This window comes from Petromyzon marinus, chromosome 21 (genome assembly GCF_048934315.1).
Source record: "Petromyzon marinus isolate PM22_M1 ecotype Great Lakes invasive population chromosome 21, UKy_Petmar_22M1.pri1.0, whole genome shotgun sequence".
Lineage (NCBI taxonomy): Eukaryota > Metazoa > Chordata > Hyperoartia > Petromyzontiformes > Petromyzontidae > Petromyzon > Petromyzon marinus.
The window spans coordinates 11112616-11136316 of record NC_133687.1 but is presented as its reverse complement, the minus strand read 5'-3'; the positions used below and the strand labels follow the sequence as shown (position 1 = coordinate 11136316).

The window sequence follows — 23701 nt, the reverse complement described above, 5'->3', positions numbered from 1 at the left end:
AAATATACTAGCAACATTATGAACACATTAAAAAAGAAAAAAATGGTTAATGAATGCATTGATATTTACTGTACCAACAACAGCCCGTCGGTAAGCGGACACATTGGGTTTTATGGAGGCACTACACTACTATACACTACACTATACACTACATTACTATACATTACACTATACACTACACTATACACTACACTACTATACACTATACACTACACTATACACTACACTATACACTACACTACTATACACTATACACTACACTACTATACACTACACTATACACTACTATACACTACACTATACACTACACTATACACTACACTACTATACACTACACTATACACTACTATACACTACACTATACACTACACTATACACTACACTACTATACACTACACTATACACTACACTATACACTACATTACTATACATTACACTATACACTACACTACTATACACTACACTACACACTACACTATACACTACACTATACTATACACTACATTACTATACATTACACTATACACTACACTATACACTACATTACTATACATTACACTATACACTACACTACTATACACTACACTATACACTACATTACTATACATTACACTATACACTACACTACTATACACTACACTATACACTACACTATACACTACACTACTATACATTACACTATACACTACACTATACACTACTATACACTATACACTACACTATACACTACTATACACTACACTATACACTACATTACTATACATTACTATACACTACACTATACACTACTATACACAACACTATACACTACTATACACTACACTATACACTACATTACTATACATTACACTATACACTACTATACACAACACTATACACTACAATACACTACACTATACACTACACTACTATACATTACACTATACACTACACTATACACTACTATACACAACACTATACATTACACTACTATACACTACACTATAATACATTACACTATACACTACACTATACACTACTATACAGAACACTATACACTACACTACTATACACCACTAATATACACTACACTACTATACACTACACTATACACTATACATTGGGTTCTATGGAGGCCAATAGTTAAGCGATTAGTCATTAACAGGGGTGGTCTTTCAGAGAGGTTCTACTCTACACTACACACTACTATACACTACACTATACACTACTATACACTACACTACACACTACTATACACTACACTATACACTACTATACACTACACTATACACTACACTATACACTACTATACACTACACTACACACTACACTATACACTACACATTGGGCTCTATGGAGGCCCGTCATTAAGCGGATTAGTCCTTAACAGGGGTGGTCGTTACGAGGGGTTCTACTGGACCCGGTGCGGCGTGTCGTAAACATCAGCGCTGGGGGAAGACAAAGGCGGTCGGGCGCGGCGGCCGGCCACCCCACCCCCCTTGCGTGCGCCGCGTCGGCCTTCGTGGATGCTGCCCCCGGAGGGTCTGCTCGTGGCTACGCGGTGGCGGGGGCGGGGAGGGAATCTTCGTCTTTGTCTCGGCGCAGGGGAGTAGAGGGGAGCTGCTGCTGTCGCTCTGCTACAACCCGACAGCCAACAAGATCACCATCGCCGTCATCAAGGCCCGCAATCTCAAGGCCATGGACATCGGCGGCACGTCCGGTGAGAGAGCCCGCGCTCGCGCGAGCCTCCCGGCAGCAGAGCAAGGAAGGATTTGCTCAAGTAATCTGTGCGGGATGTTTTGAGCCCGGGGGTTTTTCCCTCCCGGGGCCCCCCTACGCGAGCTCTTCCCACGCGTTAAGCCGTTGGCAGCAGCGTGCGGTGGGCAGCACCCTCCTGGAAGCGAGTCCTGAGACTCGCCGAGGCTTTCCGACGTATTGCGTCTTGCTGCAACAATAAATGCTCTGCTACGTGCATTGTCTTTGCACTGTTTTCGCATTTTGGCGCTGTTCTTTGGCCTCGACACTTGGTGAGACTGGGCTATAAAGAAGGCTGTCTCTGGTGTGCGCAGGTTTCAAAGGCCATGCAAATGTTATTACGGCATTTATGTTTGCATGCTCACCACGAGCGCGTGTGGCTAATGCAGACTCGATTCCTTGCAAAAAGGTTTCTGTTTGGTGTTTGAACATCTTAACACACCTGTTGTTGTATTGCCAGAAAGGGTGAAACCTACTCTCATTTGCTGTGCGATAATGATCGTTTTTTACAGTTGGTGCTCACGCGATTCCAACGGTGCAAGGCTTTCGCGACGGAAGCTGCTAAGTTTCACAGACAGTCCCCAGGGTGGCACCACTGCATCTTGAACGTCCGCGGTGAAGCAGAAAGGCCGGTCGTGCTTAATTATTGATGCCCCCCCCACCCCAAACCCCCCGCAGCACTTACCAGGGCTGCCTGCCAGGTTCGAACCGCGAGCGCTCCGCGACGGGGCAGAGGTTAATCGCGGCGTCGCCGCACCCTCCTTGGCGCGTGCGCCTGCATCTCCGTAGAAAGCCACCCCGAGCATACGGCGCGTTCCCCCAACGCAAGGGAGGGGGAGGACCTGTGGCGCCTTCGTACGCACGGGAACGCACTCTCACGTAACGCTCGCCCGCCCGCCCGCCACCCCCGCGTAGACCCGTACGTCAAGGTGTGGCTGATGAACAAGGACAAGAAGGTGGAGAAGAAGAAAACGGAGGTGAAGAAGCGCTGCCTCAACCCCGTGTTCAACGAGACGTTCGTCTTCGACATCCCCACGGAGAAGCTCCGCGAGACCACCATCGTCGTCACCGTCATGGACAAGGACAGGCTGAGCCGCAACGACGTCATCGGCAAGGTGCGGCCGCGGCGCGCCTGGCGCACTCCGGGGGAGCGGTGGGGGGGAGCGGTGGGGGGGGAGCGGTGGGGGGGAGCGGTGGGGGGGGAGTGGTGGGAGGGAGCGGTGGGGGGCAGCGGTGGGGGAAGCTGTGGAGGAGATGAGCACCAATGCCTCAATGCTCATTTAAGCAAACAAACATCGCTTTGTCTCACATTTATTCCAAACGTAAGTTACCATTGTTCTCAGGTTGTGTGATCCTCTCTCTGTGTGTCTGTCCGTGTGTCTGCGCGTCTGTCTGTGTGTCTGCGTGTCTGTCTGTCCGTGTGTCTGTCCGTGTGTCTGTCTGTCTGTGCGTCACCGCCATCCATTGCCCGTAGATCTACCTGTCGTGGAAGAGCGGCCCGGGGGAGGTGAAGCACTGGAAGGACATGATCGCCAAGCCCCGGCAGCCCGTGGCGCAGTGGCACCAGCTGAAGGCGTGACCAAACCCAACAGCGACAGAGACGATATCAACGACAACAACAACAACAATGACGATGATGACGATGATGATGATGATCTAAACAACAACTGTGGCCGGTAGGCCGTCTCCGAAGGGAGGCACGGGTGGCAGAGGGACAGAGCGAGGGGGTCCGAGAGCCACACTTCCACCCCCAGCAGACTCGTGGCGACGAAGCGCAATGCGGGCGGCGTTGGGGCCCGTGGTGGTTTACGGCATCTCTCTCCGTCTCTCTTTCTTTTTTTATCATCGCCGTCGGCCGCTCGGCGGAGGTTCTCCGCGCGCCGTTGGCACCCGCTCGTATCCGTCGTTCTTCCTCTCCGGCGTTCGGTGTTTCACGGCGGGAAGCGTTGGGGTCCCCCCGGAGGGAAATGTACCGCGGAACACGTCGGCGGCGGCGGCTCTTCCTTTGTTTTTCGTGCGCCGACTGCCGGCACCCGCCACCCCGTCCCTTGTCCCATTCCTCTCTCTCCACGCCGCCGTCTCCGCGGTCGCCGCTCGCTTTAACCGCGCGGGCCCTCGGCTTCAGGCAGAGGTGGGTGGGAGGGGGGGGTTGGCGATCAGGGCACCAAGAGTCCCCCACCTAGCGGGCACCGTAACGACTTCCGTGTCTCGTCGCGGGCACCGTAACGACTTCCGTCTCGTTCATCCCTTCTCCTAAATGGCTCGCAATCCAAGCGTCTGCCGCTGATTGCGCGTCACACTCACACGTGACATCCAACGACATCAAACAACAGGGTCATTACCAGCCGATTGATATTCTTTGGGATGGGGAAGGGGGAGGTGGTGGTGGTGGTGTGCTGGTTGGTGATCGGGATGGCAACAGATTTGTTGCTCGCCCGGGGGTGTGCGGGGGACTTCCGCTTGCGCTACGAGGCCCGGGGCCTGTAAAACCCCGCGTTGCCGACCCGCGTGATGTTCTAACGCGTCGCTCGGGCTGGCTCCTCTCGCACCGCCGGTTGGTTTTTCGTTCGACGATGCGCCCCCTGCGACGGAGCTTTCTCAACTCCCCCTCTCTCGTCCATATCTCTCATCGCGCTCCCATCTCAATCTCTTCTCCACATCCCTTCCCGTCAAATGATTTTCCGCTCGGACTGCCCGCGACCACGGCCGGGGACCGTTCCCGACGCGTTTGCTTTGAGCCGTCGATGAAAACTTTTTTTGCGGCTTTGTGTTTTTTTTTACACAGGCAGGCTGTGAGGCACGTGGCTGCGCTGCACACATTGGTGGTTGCTGCTGCTGCTGTTGCTGCTGTTGTTGTTATTGTCGTCGTTAATATATTGCTGCGCATTTTTTGGGGGGCAACTGGAAGCTTGACAGAAAGAGCCATCGCCAATGCCAACCGATGAGCGTTGGTTTAATTTTGGGGTTGTTTGGCGAGTCGGTGGTTGTCGCGATCGCCGCGTTCTCCGGATTGTGAGACAACAGGAAGACGGCCACGTGGACTGGCCGAGGGGTGCATCTCACAATCCTGCAGCTGTTGCTCGTGCGTGCGAGTGGCAGCGGTTAGGTTGTCGCCGCTGCGCTATGAGCCCGGCGACCCGAGTTCGATTTACAGCTCACGAACGGTAACAGCGGCGAATATCTAAGCCGGTCTTGGCCCATCCCCCAGGTCGGCTCAGTCTCAAATAATAATTAGTATCTGGTGCGGTGTGTAAACAATCGCCATTGGGGAGACAAAGGCGGCCCAGGCGTGGTGCTGGCCACCCACCCCCTTTTCGTGTGCCGTGCCGGCCTTCGTAGGTGCTCGCTAACAGCAACTTGCCCCTAACAGTCTATTAAAAGGCTGTCTGCGGGTATCGTTGTCTTTGTGTGTGACCAGACGCGTATAAATGTATTCACACCGGGGCACAGGTTTGGAGGGGTGCATCTTTTACTTTTCCGAGCCGTCGTATATTCCAGAGAATTCGGTGCGAACCAAAGAAACTGCTCAACGCTCTTGAACGATCTTCCATTTTTGACTGTTTCTTCTTCTTTGCTTTAAACAACTCTCTCCGCGCGCCGTTTAACTGCAGTCAATCTCGGAGGCACATCGAGCTCTTAAGAGCTAGGCTCGGAAACGTTATTACAAGTTCTGCCAGTTGAGAGATTGGACACAAAATGTGACATTTTTGACTCCACTTTGAAACCAGATTAAACATTATCTGAGAATCTTACATATAATTTCGGCAGAGTGGTAGACATTTTTCTGAATGTCATGACAGTGGGAAAGGATTTTTTTAAGTGCATTATCTGGGATAGTTTCATGCGAAAAGTTACATGACACACCATAACTATGCTTTAACCCGGTACATGCTAATACTCTGCAGCACATTTATCAAATCCACTGCTAGATGAAGGGTTCCCAAAACTGTGTCAGTCACGGCGGGAGGTGTGTGTGGGGGGGGGGTGTTTGACCATATTTCACCACTACGCTGGTCATTGCCGGCTGATGAAGAGCTAGGGGTGGACAGAACCAGCTTCAGATCTCACTCGCCTCTGCCACTGTCACTGCAGGAGCTCGGGTGCCGTTTGACTTCGTGTCGCACCTGCGCACACGCCACGGATGGACCTGGGAATCCCAAATTGTCTGGACGCGCGCCCACGGTCGTCGCGGGCCGAGATATTTTTCTCCTCCCGACTCCGGTAATCGACGCAAGCGGCGAAGGAACCCGTTGTGGCAAATGTGGCATTCAATTGTGTAACTTGCGTAGCCCCAAAGCGTTGCGACGGCTCCCTCCGAGCGTCTGCCCAACAGTCACCGTGCGCACACAGAGGGAGAGAAAGAGAGAGAATCGCCGCTCGTCGCTCGCATCAACCCTTGCGGATGTGTGACGAGTGTTCTGACGAGCAGCCTGCGAGTTACGAGCGACCGAACAGTCCGCTCGCTACCGCCAAATGGTTTACCAAATGGGTCCACTTAAACTAAACTTTTTATTTTTCACAAGGTATAGGCCCACTGAGCTATGTACCTGATTTTCAAAAGCGACCTGGCTATCACAAGTGACAGCTCAACGGAGTGGCTTATCATCGCGTGGAAATTTATAGCAGCCAAATACTCAAAAACGCGCGATGTTGATTCTAAATGTGGAGGGAAAAACCGGAGGACCCGGAGAAAATTCCACGCGACCACAGGGAGGCAGAGAGACACCGCATCTCCAAATATACAGCAGTGGGCGTCAGGGTTGGGATCGAACTCCCGACCTCCTGTATACCGGGCGAGGTAGTTAACATCTTCTAGCCACCGTGATGATGATGATGAGAGAGAGAGAGAGCAGGCAAACTCCAAATATACAGCAGTGGGCGTCAGGGTTGGGATCGAACTCCCGACCTCCTGTATACCAGGCGAGGTATATTCTTAGCTCTTTCGGTAAAGTCACGTTGAAGGGAAACAATAAAATAATAAAATATATATAACAATAAAATATATTTTATTGTTTCCCTTCAACGTGACTTTACCGAAAGAGCTAAGAATATGAATTACTGGAGTCACGAAAGCTTTAAATCAAAATTTACCAGGCGAGGTAGTTAACATCTCCTAGCCACCGTGGCAGCACTGCACACTGTGAACCCGGCAGCCCGAGTTCGATTCCCGGCCACGGGCTAACAATCAGTGGCGAGTCATATCTGGACTGCTCGCACCCCACCGTCAGCCCACACCGACCGGCGAAGTGAAGTATGGTCAAAACAACAACCCCCGCCGCTTTACCAACTCGTTATGGGGAGGCCTTCATTCGTCGGTTGATTGACAAAGAATTGCTAATGATAAACAATGATAGCTTAGAGAATACATTTTCCAACGGTAATTTTTGCAAACGATCAAAGTGCAAGTTAATCAAACAGACTTCTCATTTTAATACAACGTAACATTTAAAATATAATTTTCTTTCATCTTAGCATCTATAATGACCGTAACGTCAAACAACATCTAACACGTCTATATATCAATTCACAGCTAACTTAGCAATTAATAATGTCTGGCCTTTCTCTAGCTAATTGTGTTTACACAAATACAAGATCAAACAACAAAAAAAACATTAAGTACAGTTCGACTCTTTAAAATCTTGTGAATTAAATCACAGTACACCACCATCATTATCATCAGCCATGGTCAATCCACTGCTGGATGAGGGCCTCCCCAAAGCCGCCTGATGTTTATTACGTCGCAATCTTGCGATGTAATAAAACACTCTTAAATTACCTCCAAACACCGACGAAACTAATTCTAGATCCGAAGCCGCAACCTCTGATCTGTCAACACCACACAAGCGGGGCTCCACGATCCACCACCGCCTTACACAGACCCGGAAGGTGCCCAAATAGCCTGTCAATGAAAAATTCACAGAAACACCCAAGAGCTTAATTTCTCACTGAATATTTTCCGGATCGCTCGTCGACCGGAGCGGGCGGGCGGGCGACTACGAGGATGTTAGCGGCCGCAGCCGGAGCGACGGGTATACTGGATGCGGTGTGCCGGGGTGTGTAAATGCTTGTTTTTTGAGATCCCGTTGCGGGGGGGGGGGGGGTGGCGGCGGTTGTCAATGACGCGATACCATCTCCACTACGCCCCCCCCCCAATCCGTCGTTTTGGCTCCACGTGTCTGCGATCTTCTTCCGGACAGCGAACTTGTCAAAAAAAATCTCCTAGGCCGCACAGCGCAACCGACGCGGTCGTGAGCTCCTCCGGCGAGCGATTCCCAGCACTCTCTCCCGAACGCAACTCTTCCACATTGAGACGGTGGCATCTATCTGCTGTATCGTTTGGGTGCCAGCGCGTGGCATTTTATACATGTACGTGTGTGCGTATACGTGTGTGTGTACGCGTCGAAGTGTGGGGAGAGAGGCGTATGCCCTCATCGTCTCGTGTATATGAATTTTCGGGAGATCTATTCAGGGAGGTTGACAGTTTTTGCGTTGTGCTCTTCCACCATTTTTTTCTATTCGGCCGTCCCCCCAATCGTCGCCGCCGCCTTTGTACGGAAACGGAGGGAACGGGACGACGTTTCGACGCCGCCCCCTCCCCGCTCTCGCGTCGCGGAAACTTTTTTAGTTTGTTCGTTGTTGTTTGTCTCACCGACGACTCCCCACAGTCCGGTGTCCCCCCCGCCCCCGCCTGCTGTGGAGTGCGGAGTTCACGTCGCCCCAGTCGTCAGTGTCTGTCGCGTGTTCGTTGTCGGGGGGGGGGGGGGGTTCCAGATTTTGAATTTTTGCTGATTTGATTCTCCTGAAGGTTTCCCTCAGGGGGGGGCGGGGGGGTTCGGGGTTTGGGCGGTTCGCCGTGGAATCGCCCCCTCGTATTTAGCGACGTCGACGCAGAGAGCGCTCCGTACTTTAGCGGAGGCGTCTGGAGTCCGTCCCTGGATCCTCTCGGCTTGTTCGCGATGGTCGCGTTTTGGATACGCCCGGCCGGTTTACCGCCGAGGTCCTTGGGTTCAAGTCCTGGGTCCACACGCGTCTCTGTGCGTCTCTGTGCGTGTCTGTGCGTCTCTGTGCGTGTCTGTGCGTCTCTGTGCGTGTCTGTGCGTGTCTGTTGCGCCTGTGAGGCTCGCGGTGGCTTGCCGGGAATTTTCCCCGTGCGATTTTAAATCTTGTTTTGCAAAGCATTTGATTCGACGGTGGGCGTGGGAGGACTTCGAAACGTATATATTGGCAGTCCAACACTCCGAGTTAACGACAAAAAATGTCTTCAAAAGATTCAACGTTGCGCGGCAGCGTTTCGACACGAATTTACAACCGTCGGTCCGGTGGCCGGGAATTCCACATTCCCATGGCAAGATGGGCTCTTCCCACCTGCCCACCGGCATTTCTGAACGAACTCGCAACCCTTTTGAAAGCGAATCAGGAATTCTGTAATGTGATCCACCTATTCATAATCGTCGCCGCCAGTCAATCAGTCAGCCATGGTCAATCCACTGTTGGATGAAGTTGTCCCGGAAGCTGCCACCGGCCGGTAAATCTCTTACCGTGACGTAAACATCGGTTCAATGATTGGGAAATAGAGGGTGACGTTGCAGCCCTGCCATTGCTCGCTCACGCCACTGGCGACGGGAAAGCCGCTTCCCTCTCTCGACCTCTTGAGACAGACTGAGAATGTACCCCGCATTCTTGATCCATTCCGCCACGCTGGTCCAGGCGTCTCGCAAGAGCGAGTAGTCTTGCATTCCATTGCAAGCGAGATGGACGATTGTTCACCGACCAGTAATGGAAATTGTCATATTTGAAGCAATTTTTTTATGTTATCGACCGGCGGCGGGGGGGGGGCGCGATAAACGCTTCTTCTGATTTATGCTCAGCCTCTGTCGCGGTATCCTTGAGTGCACGTCATGTGTGTAGAGTGCCGTGGCCGTGTTTCCCCTCGAACGCTGCGAGCGCGCGGTGGTGTGCATGGGGAGGGGGGGGGGATTTTCTGTTTGCGCGTCGCGAGCGGTTTAGCCCGCAGTTTCTGACGCTCAGAGGTCCGTCTGTCGCTCCGTCTTCCGTCCTGTGCTCTTCGTGCCGAAGGTCGAATGCTCCGGTTGGCTCAAACCCTTTGATGCCCCACGTATTATTCGTGGTGGTGGTGGTGGTGGCGGCAGTACTAATGACAGTGACTCTACATATTCAGCTGCTCTCGAAGTACAATCTTAATCCTTAAAACCCCGCATTAATCTTGACCGCGGTGAACCTACGCAGATTTCCGTATAGTCAGCCTTTAATAGGATAATGGACAATTTACGATGACCTCTGCCTGACATGTGAACATATTCCTTTGGGCTATCACAATACAATAATTATGTTTTGCCCATGAAAACAGCCTCGCTGTGGGTCTTAATATGAAGTTTCTGTAGGAGGGCCCTGCTGCATTGACACTAATGGCCATGGATTCCTTAATTAAAGAGAAAACCCACACAGGCGTACGAGCTGAGAACGCCAAATTAAAATCTTTACGGATAAGTGGCGACCTGCCGTACGTACGCATATTGAACTTCTTTTGCGCGGTATGAAGCCAACCATGCTAATCGGAGGTGCCACCCCATTCGCCACCTGAGCTAAATTTTTGGAGATTTGAATTCTGCACAATTGCCATTGATAGTAAAAATGATAATATAACTCGGTTTAGCACGCAGGCTTTCGCGAACAATATCATCCATAATGGAGGTTTATGGGTTAGATCGCGTAAATATAAAACCCGCCACCACCCGACATACGTGACAACCCTTACTAGTTGGCTGTGTCGGGTGGTGGTGGGTTTTAACGACACATTTATATATTTACGCGATCTAACCCAAAAACCTCCATTATGGAATATAACTCGGTTTGTACGATCAATGTTTCTCTCTCGTGGTTGGAATTTACGCGACATTTGCTAACTGTGTCGCGATACATTTTGAAGACTCACTAAAGCACCCCCCCCCCCCCCCCCATTACTTCCATCGCAAACATCGAACCGGCCGTGAGTTCCCGGATAATTTATAGAGAGAGAAAAAGAAAAATAAAGTGAGATTCTCACAGAAAAGCCGCGTTCCGTGAGCGGTACCGGATGGGTAGTTTTTCGGCTCGAATGCCCTCAGCATTCTCACTGAGAAAGCAGAACCGCGAGCCTCGGAACGGAATCTTGCGACCGTTTCAAAAGCCTGCCGCAGAATTTGTCGCGACGCAACCGCCCGCCCGCCCACCCGCCCGCCCGCCCGCCCGCCCGCCCGCCCGCCCGCCACGATCAATCGATCGCCGTCGATTCCCCTGATCGACCAATCGCGGGGCCGGCGTGCGCATCGCTGCCTGCCTCCGAGGTACTCCGGAAAGGCGGCTGCTGACATTTGAACCAGGAGGGATGTCAGCGGTGCCGGTTCAACGCTCTTAACCCCCGAGCCACCTCCATAAATTAACAAACTAAAACTTAATTTTTATTTAAAGCTTTCGTGACTGCAGGGATTAATATTCTTGGTTCTTTCGGTAAAGTCACGTAGAAGGGAAACAATACAATCATAAAATAATAAACACCTGATGATGATTGCTTGTGTTGCAGTCGAAACGTCGTGAGAATTTGAATGTTTTATATTTTTATTATTTCATTGTTTCCCTTCTACGTGACTTTACCGAAAGAACCAAGACTATAAACTAAAACTAATTTGTTTTATTTTACCAGGTAAAGCCCACCGAGCTATCAGAGGCGCTGTGGCCACACATGATGATAGCTCATCATGGCAGTGGCTGATATCATCATCACCTGACGTGGGAATAATTCATAGCGGCAGACAAATCATGTGAGCGTGGGTTGTTTCTCAACGTGGAGGGAAGCAAAACTGGAGGGACCCGGAAATCGATCCACGCTGTGACCACCACGGGGAGAGAGAGATCACGCAGACTCCAGATATACAACAACAGGGATCGCCAGGGCCCGTGATCGAACGCACGTCTTCCTGCGAGCAGGCGGGTTTATTACTTAACATTCACAGAAGGTATTCGATTCCCATTACATAAGTGAATTATATTATTGAGTTGTTTTCCTAAAAAAAAAAATTACATTTAGTTATTTGCACCATAATTCATCACGCTATTGCTACCCGTCGTAATAAATTACAATCGTTAAATCAGTCCAATAACCGGATGAAAGTCCCCTCCCTTGCAGTCGTGGGGTCATCGTGGTTGTTCCATCGCCGCACTTTTGCCGAGGCCGTGCGACCAATTTTCCCGGCGATAGCCTTTCGCGCGGATTCATTGCATCAGCGCGTCCGCGATCTCGAGCGCGTGTTCCTTTTATGCGCTCGCCAAAATTAATTCCCCGCGGCAAAGCGGCGGCGGTGTTTTCGTGATCATGCGTGCGTGGGGCGAGCTGAGAAGTCAATGGGCCAGCGGCTATTGTTACAACAGCGCAGCGCGTACTGATTGAGAAGGGGGCTATGGCACACAACAGAAACCTGCGAATTCGACTGCATCGCCTCCGCCGAATAGCGGGGGACAAAAGGGGAGCTGCTGTATTGAGTTTCTCGTGTAGCTCGCAAGAAAAGTGAGAGCTTGGAGACTGGTTGATTGTTTTTTTTTAAACATATTTAAAATTACACCGCGATGGAATTTATAACATTTGGGCAATAAAAGGGTCACGTGTAGATTGTAGATTGTACGCAGGTTTAAGATGTTCTCGTGGGGTTATTGCGTGCGCGCGATCTTCTGCATCGCGATGATTTTTCTCTCGCCGAACGCTTTAAAGTTCTTGGGGACGCTTTGATAAAAACAAAAACAACGAAAAAAAACCCTTGAACTCCTGTTAACATCAGTGTCAAGAGGCAGACGTCACTCTGGGTGTTTTATGCAAACGTCCGCTGTCCTTGGTCCTGTTTGGCCACCGAGGCAGGCGTTATTTTTTTTTTTAAACCCCACTCCACTCGGTCACGATTATTCCACCCCGAGCAACACACGAAGGAGAGACAGCGGAGCAATTTGGTCGCCCAAACGGCCTCAGAAAGTCGCCGTAAATCGTTGCCTGAGGTGCAGCGGGGGCATTTTTTTGCTGAGGTCTATAGAGCGATGACGGAACGTTAGGATGTCACTGCCTGTGGAGTAACTTCCAGTTGAAATGCACAGTATGGACAGGGCGGAGGTGGTGGGGTTGTTGGTGGGGCTCCTTGCTCGATCCGGCCTGATAGTCTTCTCCGATTGGCCACACACTCATCGCGCTCTCGTCCACCATACAAAGACAAAACGATCGCGACGCTTACACGCAGCGACGACGGTCGTGATGTATAAAAACAAAAATGTGCTACGTGTGGACCGGGCTTTAGAATCTTCGTCACGATTGCCTGCGCATTTTATTGGGAACGCGGGTAGGCGCGATAAAAAAAATGTTGCGACCGTGACCGCTCTCCGTTTAATCGCTTTTGCCAACCTCTCGCGGTCACGTGCGGCACTGATCCGGTTGGGACGATGGTGGTGGTGATGGGGGTGGTGGGGGGTGGTGGTGGTGGTGATGGTGGGGATGGTGGTGGTGGTGATGGTGGGAACGACAGCGGCAGGACACCGGCAAGTGGCACCTTGCCAACGCATCAGCCGTCCATGTGTTGGGTTGACGTGAGCGACGGGTTCCCGGCAAATGACCGAGTCGCCACTGGCAGCCGCTGGCAGCTGCTGGCAGCCGCTGGCAACCGCTGGTAGCTGACCATCGCCAATAAAGTTCACTCACAGTGCGACGGCAGCGGTCAAAAGCGACCGATGGCTCTTGGGCCGCGTCGACACCGATACCTCCTCTTTCTCCTCTCTCTCCACTGCACAACCGAGCCATACCGGGACCGGGCTGGGGCCGGGCAAACCCCTTGCAGTACTTGGGAAGCAGCAGTAGTCTTTTTTTCCCCACTTACAGACACCAAAGCGTGCCACTGAAGTAGAACATTTGTTAAGTTTACTGACAGCATGCAGTACAATGAGAATGAGTAACCCCCTCCACCTGGCCCCGCTCGGACCCGAGTCAGATTCGGATGTGTTCTTGTGAGGTTATGGCTCGGCTTTCGCAAATTTCCAGTGAAAAATCGCCCGTACCGAGAGGTGTCCCGTGCTAGCGCGGCTCGGATATGTGCCAGTGAAAAGAAAGAGGGGTGTCAGGTGTGAAGTCTTTTACAGTTTCGTTCGAGAAACTGCATTCCAGAAGCTAGATAATATTGTGCATGAATACCCCACCCCTCCCAGCCTCCCATTAGAAGCATTTTGTTCAAAAGTGTATGATATGCCTTCATTGTACAAAGCAGGTTTTATACGAGACAAGTTTGTTGTCTTAAATGCCTTGAGCTCACATCCCGAGCTGTTATCAGACGTAGAATTTTTTTCCAGACTTTTTTGACGAAATCTGGCCCGGTCTGCCGTGAAAAAAAAAGGCCGGTCTTGGGTGTGTATGTGTGTGTTTTGGTTTTTTTTTCCGTGAAAGATTTTGTTTAAAAAAAAACTGCACTAAGTAATTAAGACGTATTTTTTTTAATACACGCATATATATCTCTATAAAAAAACACTGTTAAAGTGGTAGTGGTTCACCGTTCGGTAGGATCCACGGACCTTTTTTTCGTAGGACCGCGTAGTTAAAGGCACTCGCGTTAACAGAGTGCTGTCACTTCGTTGTGGTGGTGGTGGTGGTGTTGGTGGAGGGGTGGATGATCGTCCACGTGTTTCGCCTGCGGCACACCCTCGTGGTTCGCGATGGAGGGATGCAAAGCTGAAACTGTATATGCCAGACGAGCAAAATATTTCTGGAGCGAAAACGGTCGCCGTGAAGCAAACGCGGGGCGGGTCAAGTTGGGAGGTCATTTGTGGCTACGGCCGACGATCCTGCTTCCCATCCGCTTCCATCTTTCCATGCATCCGTCTGTCAAATCTCGGGGCTGTTGGCACGTCCGCTCGCCGACCTCCCAAGGACCCCTGTTACGAGCTCGTTATCATCACCATCAACCATCATCTTCTTCAGCTGGCTTCAGGTGAAATGTCTTTCAAGGACCTCTCTTACAGGTCCTCCACCGCCTGGCTGAAGGTCTTCCCCTTGTTGCTCAGTCGACAAATCCTTCAAGAACCACTCTCACAGTCTCTCGCCAATCATCAACAAACATCCGGTTGTAGGTCGTCCAGTTTTTTTCTTCGAAATATGATTTGTGTTCCAAGGAACCACTCTTTAACAGTCTCGGCATCATCGTCGTTGTCGTCGTTGTCGTAAACACTGTCTGGATTCAGGTCTTCCCATTGATACAACTCCTTCAAAGACCGCTCTTACAGCCCCACCACCATCACCATTTGGCTTTCGGTCTCGGCAGAAGAAGAGAACGGTTCATATCCAAAAGATACTCTCTCCATGAACATTCTCGAAATGTGTTTGCAATAAACTCTGTGGCATCATTTTTTTCTCGCATTGAAATCGCCCAAGCGATGTCTCTTGTGACTGGGCGACACTAAGTGTAAAATCGTGCCATTCTTCACGAGTTTATTCATCCTTCACGCTTGTGATTAGAAATCTAGTTGTGTTTTTTTTTAATACCGTGTTTGAGTGCCCCATATACCCAATCACAATTGTGTCAAGTGTTTAAAGCTTCCATGAGTTTATTATAATAATCAATGTCTCCGACCTCGGGTGGCGCTCGGTCACCGTTGGCAGTCGGAATTTCCACATTCCTATGGCAGAGACAATATGACAAACACTGTCGACTTCCCACAAAGTGGAACTCGCTTTATCCATCTAACAGTTTGATGATGATAATGATGAATGGGTGGAATTTGACACGCTACTACAACAACAACAATATATAAACTTCACGGCTTTTCACACGGTTTCTTTGGCCACGGTTAACCCAGGGTGCTTTTTCGTGAGCCCGGAAATATTCTGTTGAGCTCTCTCATGTCGAGAGGGCGATGCAAGGGGATGCCCGCACGCGCGTGCGAGCGTGTGAGTGTGCGCTCATCGGAGGTCGGTTGGGAAGGGATTTGAGAAAGCGACCGTGGGAGGTGCTGTGGGGTTTTTTTTGGGAGGGACCGTGTGGGGATGGGGGAGGAGGGGGTGAGGGTCTCACGCCGCGTTATCGGTGGACGCGTGCTCTGACCGAATAAAAGAAATCCGCGACAGAATTAATGATAAATGACGCTAATGCAGAAGGAAGCCAATCGGCGTCAAGGGGCGGCCTAATATGGGGCTTTTTAGATCCACGGAATCACGTGTGACAGGAATCACTTTACCGATTTCAAAAGTTGTATTCAAAATGTCACAGCTCGATCCATGCTTGATCCATGCTCGAACGCATAGACACAGGAAGTGTAATCAGTCGATTCCCGTAAAAATACGTCGCTTTTTGTTCCAATATTCCTCATATGGGCAAATGCCACGTCCAATTACTTAATATACGGGCGTAAAACATGAACATACGTTATCATTCATTCTATCGCGGATTCATTTTATCCTGTTACAGCTCTGCCTCTCTGGAAAAGTCGCTGCCCTCCCCTCCCCCACCAGATTTTGTTCACGCGCGGCGAGACAATTCGAGAGTTTCGTGGCACGTGGACGCCTCTTTGCCGTGCGCGTTACAAACTGCTGCACCGACTCATCACTTCTTGATCTTCTCTTTCGCCGCCTTTCTTTGTTGGCAGACTTTAAAACGGATGAATTTCCCCCACGATCCGCTTCGAGTTGCTCGCAAAAAAATAGTCGGGGGACTTTTTGGGAAACGCTGTACAGCAACGTATTTTAAGCTTTCAATTTTTGTTGTTGTTGTTCGTCGTTTCGTTTACCGCGTTGTGAATGAATGTACGATCATTCGCCGACATAATTGGAGTCAAGCCAGGGCCACCTCCCTTCCCCCGAGTCCTGACCAACTCACGGCGTCTTATAAACGCCGCAAGGGTCGTTTTCGAGATATTTGTCGCAACTCGTGGCCTGCCAGGCTTGTGAGGTTTCGTTGAGGGGGGTTTCTATTGCTCTGGCGCCTGCTTGTCGTGTCACGTGTATAAGCAAGCACATTCCGAAATGCCAACCACATTCTACCACTTGTTGAGGAAAGGTTCTTCAGATGAATGTACGGTATCCGTGTTTGTGCTCTTACCGGTCCAAGGAATGTCACCGACACTTGCTGTGGGCGGTCGCAGAATATTGAATATTTGTGGATTAACTACTGTATATGTACGCACGCCAACCCACTCATTGCCTTCGTGGTTAGTACTACATGTACGTATGTACGTTGAACTTCTTTCGCACCGAACGTAGCCAACCGTGCTCATCGGAGGTACAGAAGGGTTGTTGACCATTAAAGCGCTTACACTGATCTGTGACATAACCCGACAGCTTTAACACAAATATCCAGAAGCCCCGACACGTTAAACGATCCTCCAATATATGCCTCTTTGATGATTTAGGTCGAGTTGTCACGAGTTGCAGACGAAGTGGCGAAGTCGAGCTGGCAAGCTTGCCGTGGGTCTAAAGTTGAACGCGCATTCGTGCGTTCAACTTTAAAATCGACGTGACCTTCTTGACGAAACTGCAATTTTCTGGTTGAGCTAAAAGAAAAAAATGTCCCAAAATAATGGGGGGGGGGAGGGATTTCAATTGTCACTCCAACATGTTCGTAACGTTTACCAAACGGGCAATTGTACGCATCAGGAACTTAGCGCCGTGGGAATCAGACACGGGTGGTTTGGAGAGAGAGAGAAAAAAAAACACATTTTATTGACCCTTATTGAACATGTAATAATTTCAAGGACCGTTCACTCTTGCGATCTCACCACCACGAACACCGCCATCATTTCACTCTAGCTCCCTGCCTCCCCTCTTAACAGAAGCAATCAAAACACATCGCATGACGATGATAATTCCCAAACATTGGCGCCACTTTCTCCGCTGTGTTAAGGAAGAATTGGCTCACAGACGCGCGAACCGCGACCCCCTGCCGTGAGAGCCGAGGTCAGCATTAAGAGAACGCGCGCGCGCGCGCCCAAAGGACTCTGCACAGGGCACTTCAACTCTGGGCTTATTTTCCAGGCCCGCCGCACGTAAAACTCCCCACGTGCGGTTTTTTTTCTTCTTATTCGAGTTGGGCCACGTGTGCGTCGAGCGATTTCCAGAACGCTCTCCGCCATGCGCTACTGCCAAGGTGATGGCGGTGGTGGTGGTGGAAGGGAGGGGAGAGGTGAGGGCATCGTCAGGAGTTTGAATTATTATAAGCCCCGAAGCCCCACACCCACGGAAGGCTCCGCGTGAAACCCTCTGAAGCTGCTTCGTCGAACGGAAAGCTTTAACAATGTGACGGGGGACTGTGATCATACGGCGGACAGCGTAAATGCTTTAAAAAAGAGAGAGAGAGAGAAAGAAACGGAGTTTATTGAATTGTCGCCGGTTAATGGTTTTGTGAATATTAATTCTTGAGTCACTGCACTAGTGATTTATTTTGATGTGCGTGCGCGCGTGTGTGTGTGTGAATGTGTGCGCGTGCGTGCGTGTCCATGTGCGTGTGTGTGTGTCACGTGCTGCCAGAACCTCTGGTGTGGTAATTGTTATTCTAACTGTTCCTGTCAGGTGAATTCTCGTTCACTCCCCCGTTGATTTAAATGTGTGTTGTGCCTGCAATTTCCTTAAGGCATTTGTAACTTAAATGTCTCAGACGACTACTCCTTGTTCATAGGTGCACCCAAAGCCAGGACTTTTCAGGTGTTCGACCCAACTGATGTCATCATTGTTATTATTGCCATTGCGGTGAGCTAATCTGCTTTGATTTGGTTTGGTGGAGTCGTGGTGCGGTACCGTGTAAAATCCTGGGTTTGGAAAGAAATCTTTATTTTGTAAAAACAAAAAAGTGCGTTCTTCTACAGTTGTGTGGTTATGGGGGCAGTAAAAAATACTGATCGTGGATTCTCAATCCGTGAACGTGGCAGGGGCATTTATTTGCAGGCGAGCGATGCCCAAGTCACGCACAGTCGCACACGTGCGGCATACAATGGTAAAGAGATTTGTCATTCTGCGCCATCGCCAGCCATTATCCACCCGTGCTCCATCCACCGCTGGATGAATTCCCTCCCCATAGCGTTCGCTCGCGCGTCCCACGCGGCGCCACAACATGCCATGCCATCTCGCGCTCCGCGGAATCCTGAACTCTCATCGCTCCGTCTCAACCGTGGCGGGCGTCCTTAACTCTTGGGAGCGGTCTCGTTCATTTTTTTGGCTGCCGTCGTTTTGTGCAGCCCCCCGCCCACCCACTGCCAGAGCCACCTCGAACTCCCGTCAGCGACGCAATGCCCTCCTTTGTGTCTTCACTTTCTGATCCACGCGTCGCTTTCCTTCCGTCTCGGTGGCATTCCAAGCGTGCATTTCCAACCTCCCATCCCATCCCATACCCGGTGCTTGTCCTGGCAGCCACATCGTCGTCGGCTTTGTGTCAGCCTCCGTCTCGTTTCGGATCCGTGCATCGTAGCCAAGAGCATTCGTGGATCACGGGCCGTCCTTCTTCCCTCGGTCGCATCGATGCATTGCCGTTCACGATGGAGCTCACTCCTGCCCCTTGTTTTGTTACTTGGTTTCATACGACGCACGTTCATTTCTTTCACCCCCCCAACGTTACTCACAACCGGATAACATCACGAAGTTTACGACCACTAAACACATTCCCACATTAGATGATAATAATAAGTTGTAATGAATAAAATGTTACGCAAAGGCGAACACACGTGCTAAGTAAAGTCCGCACCGTGATTGAGCTGGCTGGAATTGTATTTGAGTAAGAAAAGTTTATTGAAGGTGTAAGTAATACTACGAGTGGTCACGTGAACATTTTGATTTAAAAGTAAAAGTGGTGTCTAGCTCTCCACAGTCCTGGACATTCCACGTTCCTATGGTGGGGGTGAATACATCCTATGAGATACACCTCTGTTGACTGCCGTCAATGTGGCATTCGCTTGATCAACCTTGAACGGACGACGATAATGAGTTAATTCGACCCGACCGGGGAATTGAACCCGTGGCCTCCCGATTGGGAGTTGCGCCCCCGGAAAGATTTATTGCATCATCATCAGCCACGGTCAATCCACTGCTGTATGAAGGCCTATCCAAGCCATCACCATACATAACAATTTGGATTTGTAATTCAATCGCACCTTGTTGAGACATTACTCTCTCTGCATGATGATAAAAAAAACAATCATAAATAAATTACAGCGCTCGGTCAATCTGCTGCTGGATGAAGGCCGACTTCACGCAGTGTCAGTCATTTGACATTTCTTTGTTACCATACTTCACCACGCTAGTCAGTGAGGGGGGGGGGGTGAATGTGGGGGAGGTGGGGGGGCACTCCCAACACCGGTTCTGACATCACTCACCCACCGGTTCTGATATCAATCACCGGTTCTGACATCACTCACCCACCGGTTCTGACATCACTTACCCACCGGTTCGGATATCAATCATCGGTTCTGACATCACTCACCCACCGGATCTGACGTCACTCACCCACCGGTTCTGATATCACTCACCAGTTCTGACATCACTCACCCACCGGTTCTGACATCACTCACCCACCGGATCTGAGGTCACTCACCCACCGGTTCTGATATCACTCACCAGTTCTGACATCACTCACCCACCGGTTCTGACATCACTCACCCACCGGTTCGGATATCAATCACCGGTTCTGACATCACTCACCCACCGGATCTGACGTCACTCACCCACCGGTTCTGATATCACTCACTAGTTCTGATATTACTCACCCACCGGTTCTGACATCACTCACCCACCGGTTCGGATATCAATCACCGGTTCTGACATCACTCACCCACCGGATCTGACGTCACTCACCCACCGGTTCTGATATCACTCACCAGTTCTGACATCACTTACCCACCGGTTCTGACATCACTCACCCACCGGTTCGGATATCAATCACCGGTTCTGACATCACTCACCCACCGGATCTGACGTCACTCACCCACCGGTTCTGATATCACTCACTAGTTCTGATATTACTCACCCACCGGTTCTGACATCACTCACCCACCGGTTCTGATATCACTCACCCACCGGTTCTGATATTACTCACCCACCGGTTCTGACAACACTCACCCACCGGTTCTGACATCAATCACCGGTTCTGATATCACTCACCCATGGTTCTGACATCACTCACCCACCTGTTCTGACATCACTCACCCACCAGTTCTGATATCAATCACCGGTTCTGACATCACTCACCCACCTGTTCTGACATCACTCACCCACCAGTTCTGATATCAATCACCGGTTCTGACATCACTCACCCACCGGATCTGACGTCACTCACCCACCGGTTCTGACATCAATCACCCACCGGATCTGACATCACTCACTCACCGGTTCTGACATCACTCACCCACCGGTTCTAATATCACTCACCCACCGGTTCTGACATCACTCACCCACCCGTTCTGATATCACTCACCCACTGGTTCTGATATCACTCACCCACCGATTCTGATATCACTCACTCACCGGTTCTGACATCACTCACCCACTGGTTCTGATATCACTCACCCACCGGTTCTGATATCACTCACTCACCGGTTCTGACATCAATCACCGGTTCTGATATCACTCACCCATGGTTCCGACATCACTCACCCACCTGTTCTGACATCACTCACCCACCGGTTCTGACGTCACTCACCCACCGGTTCTGATATCACTCACCCACCGGTTCTGACATCACTCACCCACCGGTTCTGACATCACTCACCCACCTGTTCTAATATCACTCACCCACCGGTTCTGACGTCACTCACCCACCGGTTCTGATATCACTCACCCACCGGTTCTGACATCACTCACCCACCGGTTCTGATATCACTCACCCATGGTTCTGACATCACTCACCCACCGGTTCTGATATCACTCACCCACCGGTTCTGACGTCACTCACCCACCGGTTCTGATATCACTCACCCATGGTTCTGACATCACTCACCCACCGGTTCTGACGTCACTCACCCACTGGTTCTGATGTCACTCACCCACCAGTTCTGACATCACTCACTCACCGGTTCTGACATCACTCACCCACCGGTTCTGACATCACGCACCCACCGGTTCTGACATCACTCACCCACCGGTTCTGATATCACTCACCCACCGGTTCTGACGTCACTCACCCACCGGTTCTGACATCACTCACCCACCGGTTCTGACATCACTCACCCACCCATTCTGACGTCACTCACCCACCGGTTCTGACATCACTCACCCACCGGTTCTGACGTCACTCACCCACCGGTTCTGACATCACTCACTCACCGGTTGTGATATCACTCACCCACCGGTTCTGATATCACTCACCCACCGGTTCTGATATCACTCACCCACCGGCTCTGATATCAATCACCGGTTCTGATATCACTCACCCACCGGCTCTGATATCACTCACCCACCGGTTCTGATATCACTCACTCACCGGTTCTGACATCACTCACCCACCGGTTCTGACATCACTCACCCACTGGTTCTGATATCACTCACCCACCGGTTCTGATATCACTCACTCACCGGTTCTGACATCACTCACCGGTTCTGATATCACTCACCCACCGGTTCTGACGTCACTCACCCACCAGTTCTGACGTCACTCACCCACCGGTTCTGATATCAATCACCGGTTCTGATATCACTCACCCACCGGTTCTGACGTCACTCACCCACCAGTTCTGACGTCACTCACCCACCGGTTCTGATATCAATCACCGATTCTGATATCACTCACCCACCGGTTCTGACGTCACTCAACCACAGGTCATATTTTGCCATGGTCGGGAATCTAACGCAGGTTGCCAGATTCATCGTGCAGTGCACTGACCGCTGTTACTGATCTCCTTCCTTGCCCAGCGATTCAGGTCGATATATCTGCAACTGTGTATAAACATACAAATGTCACAATTATTATTGTGCAATTATAAAAAAAAACTAGCGGCCAGTATCCACCCCCTATTGCCTGAAGGTCCAAAGAATCCATCTTCACACTTTTACTGCCCTTTTAGTAACAACAAAAAATCTCCAAAAGAAAGTTATATTTTCACACTTTACTCTTTTCTGTAATAAAGGTATGGCAAGGTTAATCATGTTAAAACACTGCGGTCTTCTCGTATTTTCAAATAAATGCTGTTCTTGCAGACGTTAGCAATACTACACCGTGTGTTTATGCGTTTGTTTTATTTCCTGACTCCTGTGTTGCCAATTGTTACCGGGTATCAGATGCACTCTGTCCCGCCTGTTCGGAGGCGACCTGGTCACACGTGATGACGGCTCATCATCACAGCGGCTGATTTCATTATCGCACGTGGGAATAATTCAGAGCGGCAGCCTAATCATCTCCAGGCACGTTGTTTCTCCATATGCAGGGGGGGGGGGTGGATGAGAGAGTGTGTTTGGGTGGATTGGAGGAGCGGATGGGTCCGGGTGGGTTTGGGTAGCGTGGGGTGGGTGCTTGCCCGGGTGAGTGTGGGTTTGTGGACGGGGATCGAGGTCGACGGCTGTCCCATGTCGCCCCATTGCACCGCGACCAATGGAGAAGGGAAGGGTGGTTGAGGTTGTTTCCTTGAATTCAGAAAATGCGGCGCAGCAGTCAACGCGGCGCGCGAAGCGGCGATCGGCGGGAAGACCGACTGTCGACCTCCCAAAGCGGTGCTCAATTCATGGACCTTGTTGCAAACGTGACCACCGATGTACGACGAGCCGAGCTGGCCTGTGACGGGGAAAGTTGAACCCGCGACCTTCCGAATGAGGGTCAAACGCTCTGACCGCCGCGCCACAGCGAAAACCTCAAAACTCCTTTGGGGCGCGTTTCCCACTTTCGACTCCCAGTTCCTCTTTGCGCATTTTCTGTGGGCATGATGAATTTGGAGTTTCTGCACATTTAGAATACTAAGAATCCTAAATATGCCTTTGTTTGATCGA

The 23701-nt window shown here is 50.7% G+C and overlaps 1 protein-coding gene and 1 long non-coding RNA gene across 9 annotated transcripts in view; both read left to right on the top strand.

Moving 5' to 3' along the window:
- SYT7 (synaptotagmin 7) overlaps positions 1-10979 on the top strand; it is a 226772-nt gene extending 215793 nt beyond the window's left edge. For all 8 annotated transcript variants that reach the window (XM_076068560.1, XM_076068559.1, XM_076068564.1 and 5 more), the window contains 3 exons: positions 1585-1699; positions 2650-2849; positions 3209-10979. In XM_076068560.1, coding sequence (XP_075924675.1) covers positions 1585-1699; positions 2650-2849; positions 3209-3313 — 420 coding nt within the window. In that variant the 3' untranslated portion in view covers positions 3314-10979. The remainder of the gene's footprint in view (positions 1-1584; positions 1700-2649; positions 2850-3208) is intronic.
- A 10-nt stretch (positions 10980-10989) lies between these two features.
- Positions 10990-22933, top strand: LOC116944407 (uncharacterized). The gene is made up of 2 exons (XR_004403093.2): positions 10990-19455; positions 19511-22933. It is a non-coding gene; the product is annotated as an uncharacterized LOC116944407 (long non-coding RNA).
- The last annotated feature ends 768 nt before the right edge of the window (positions 22934-23701 follow it).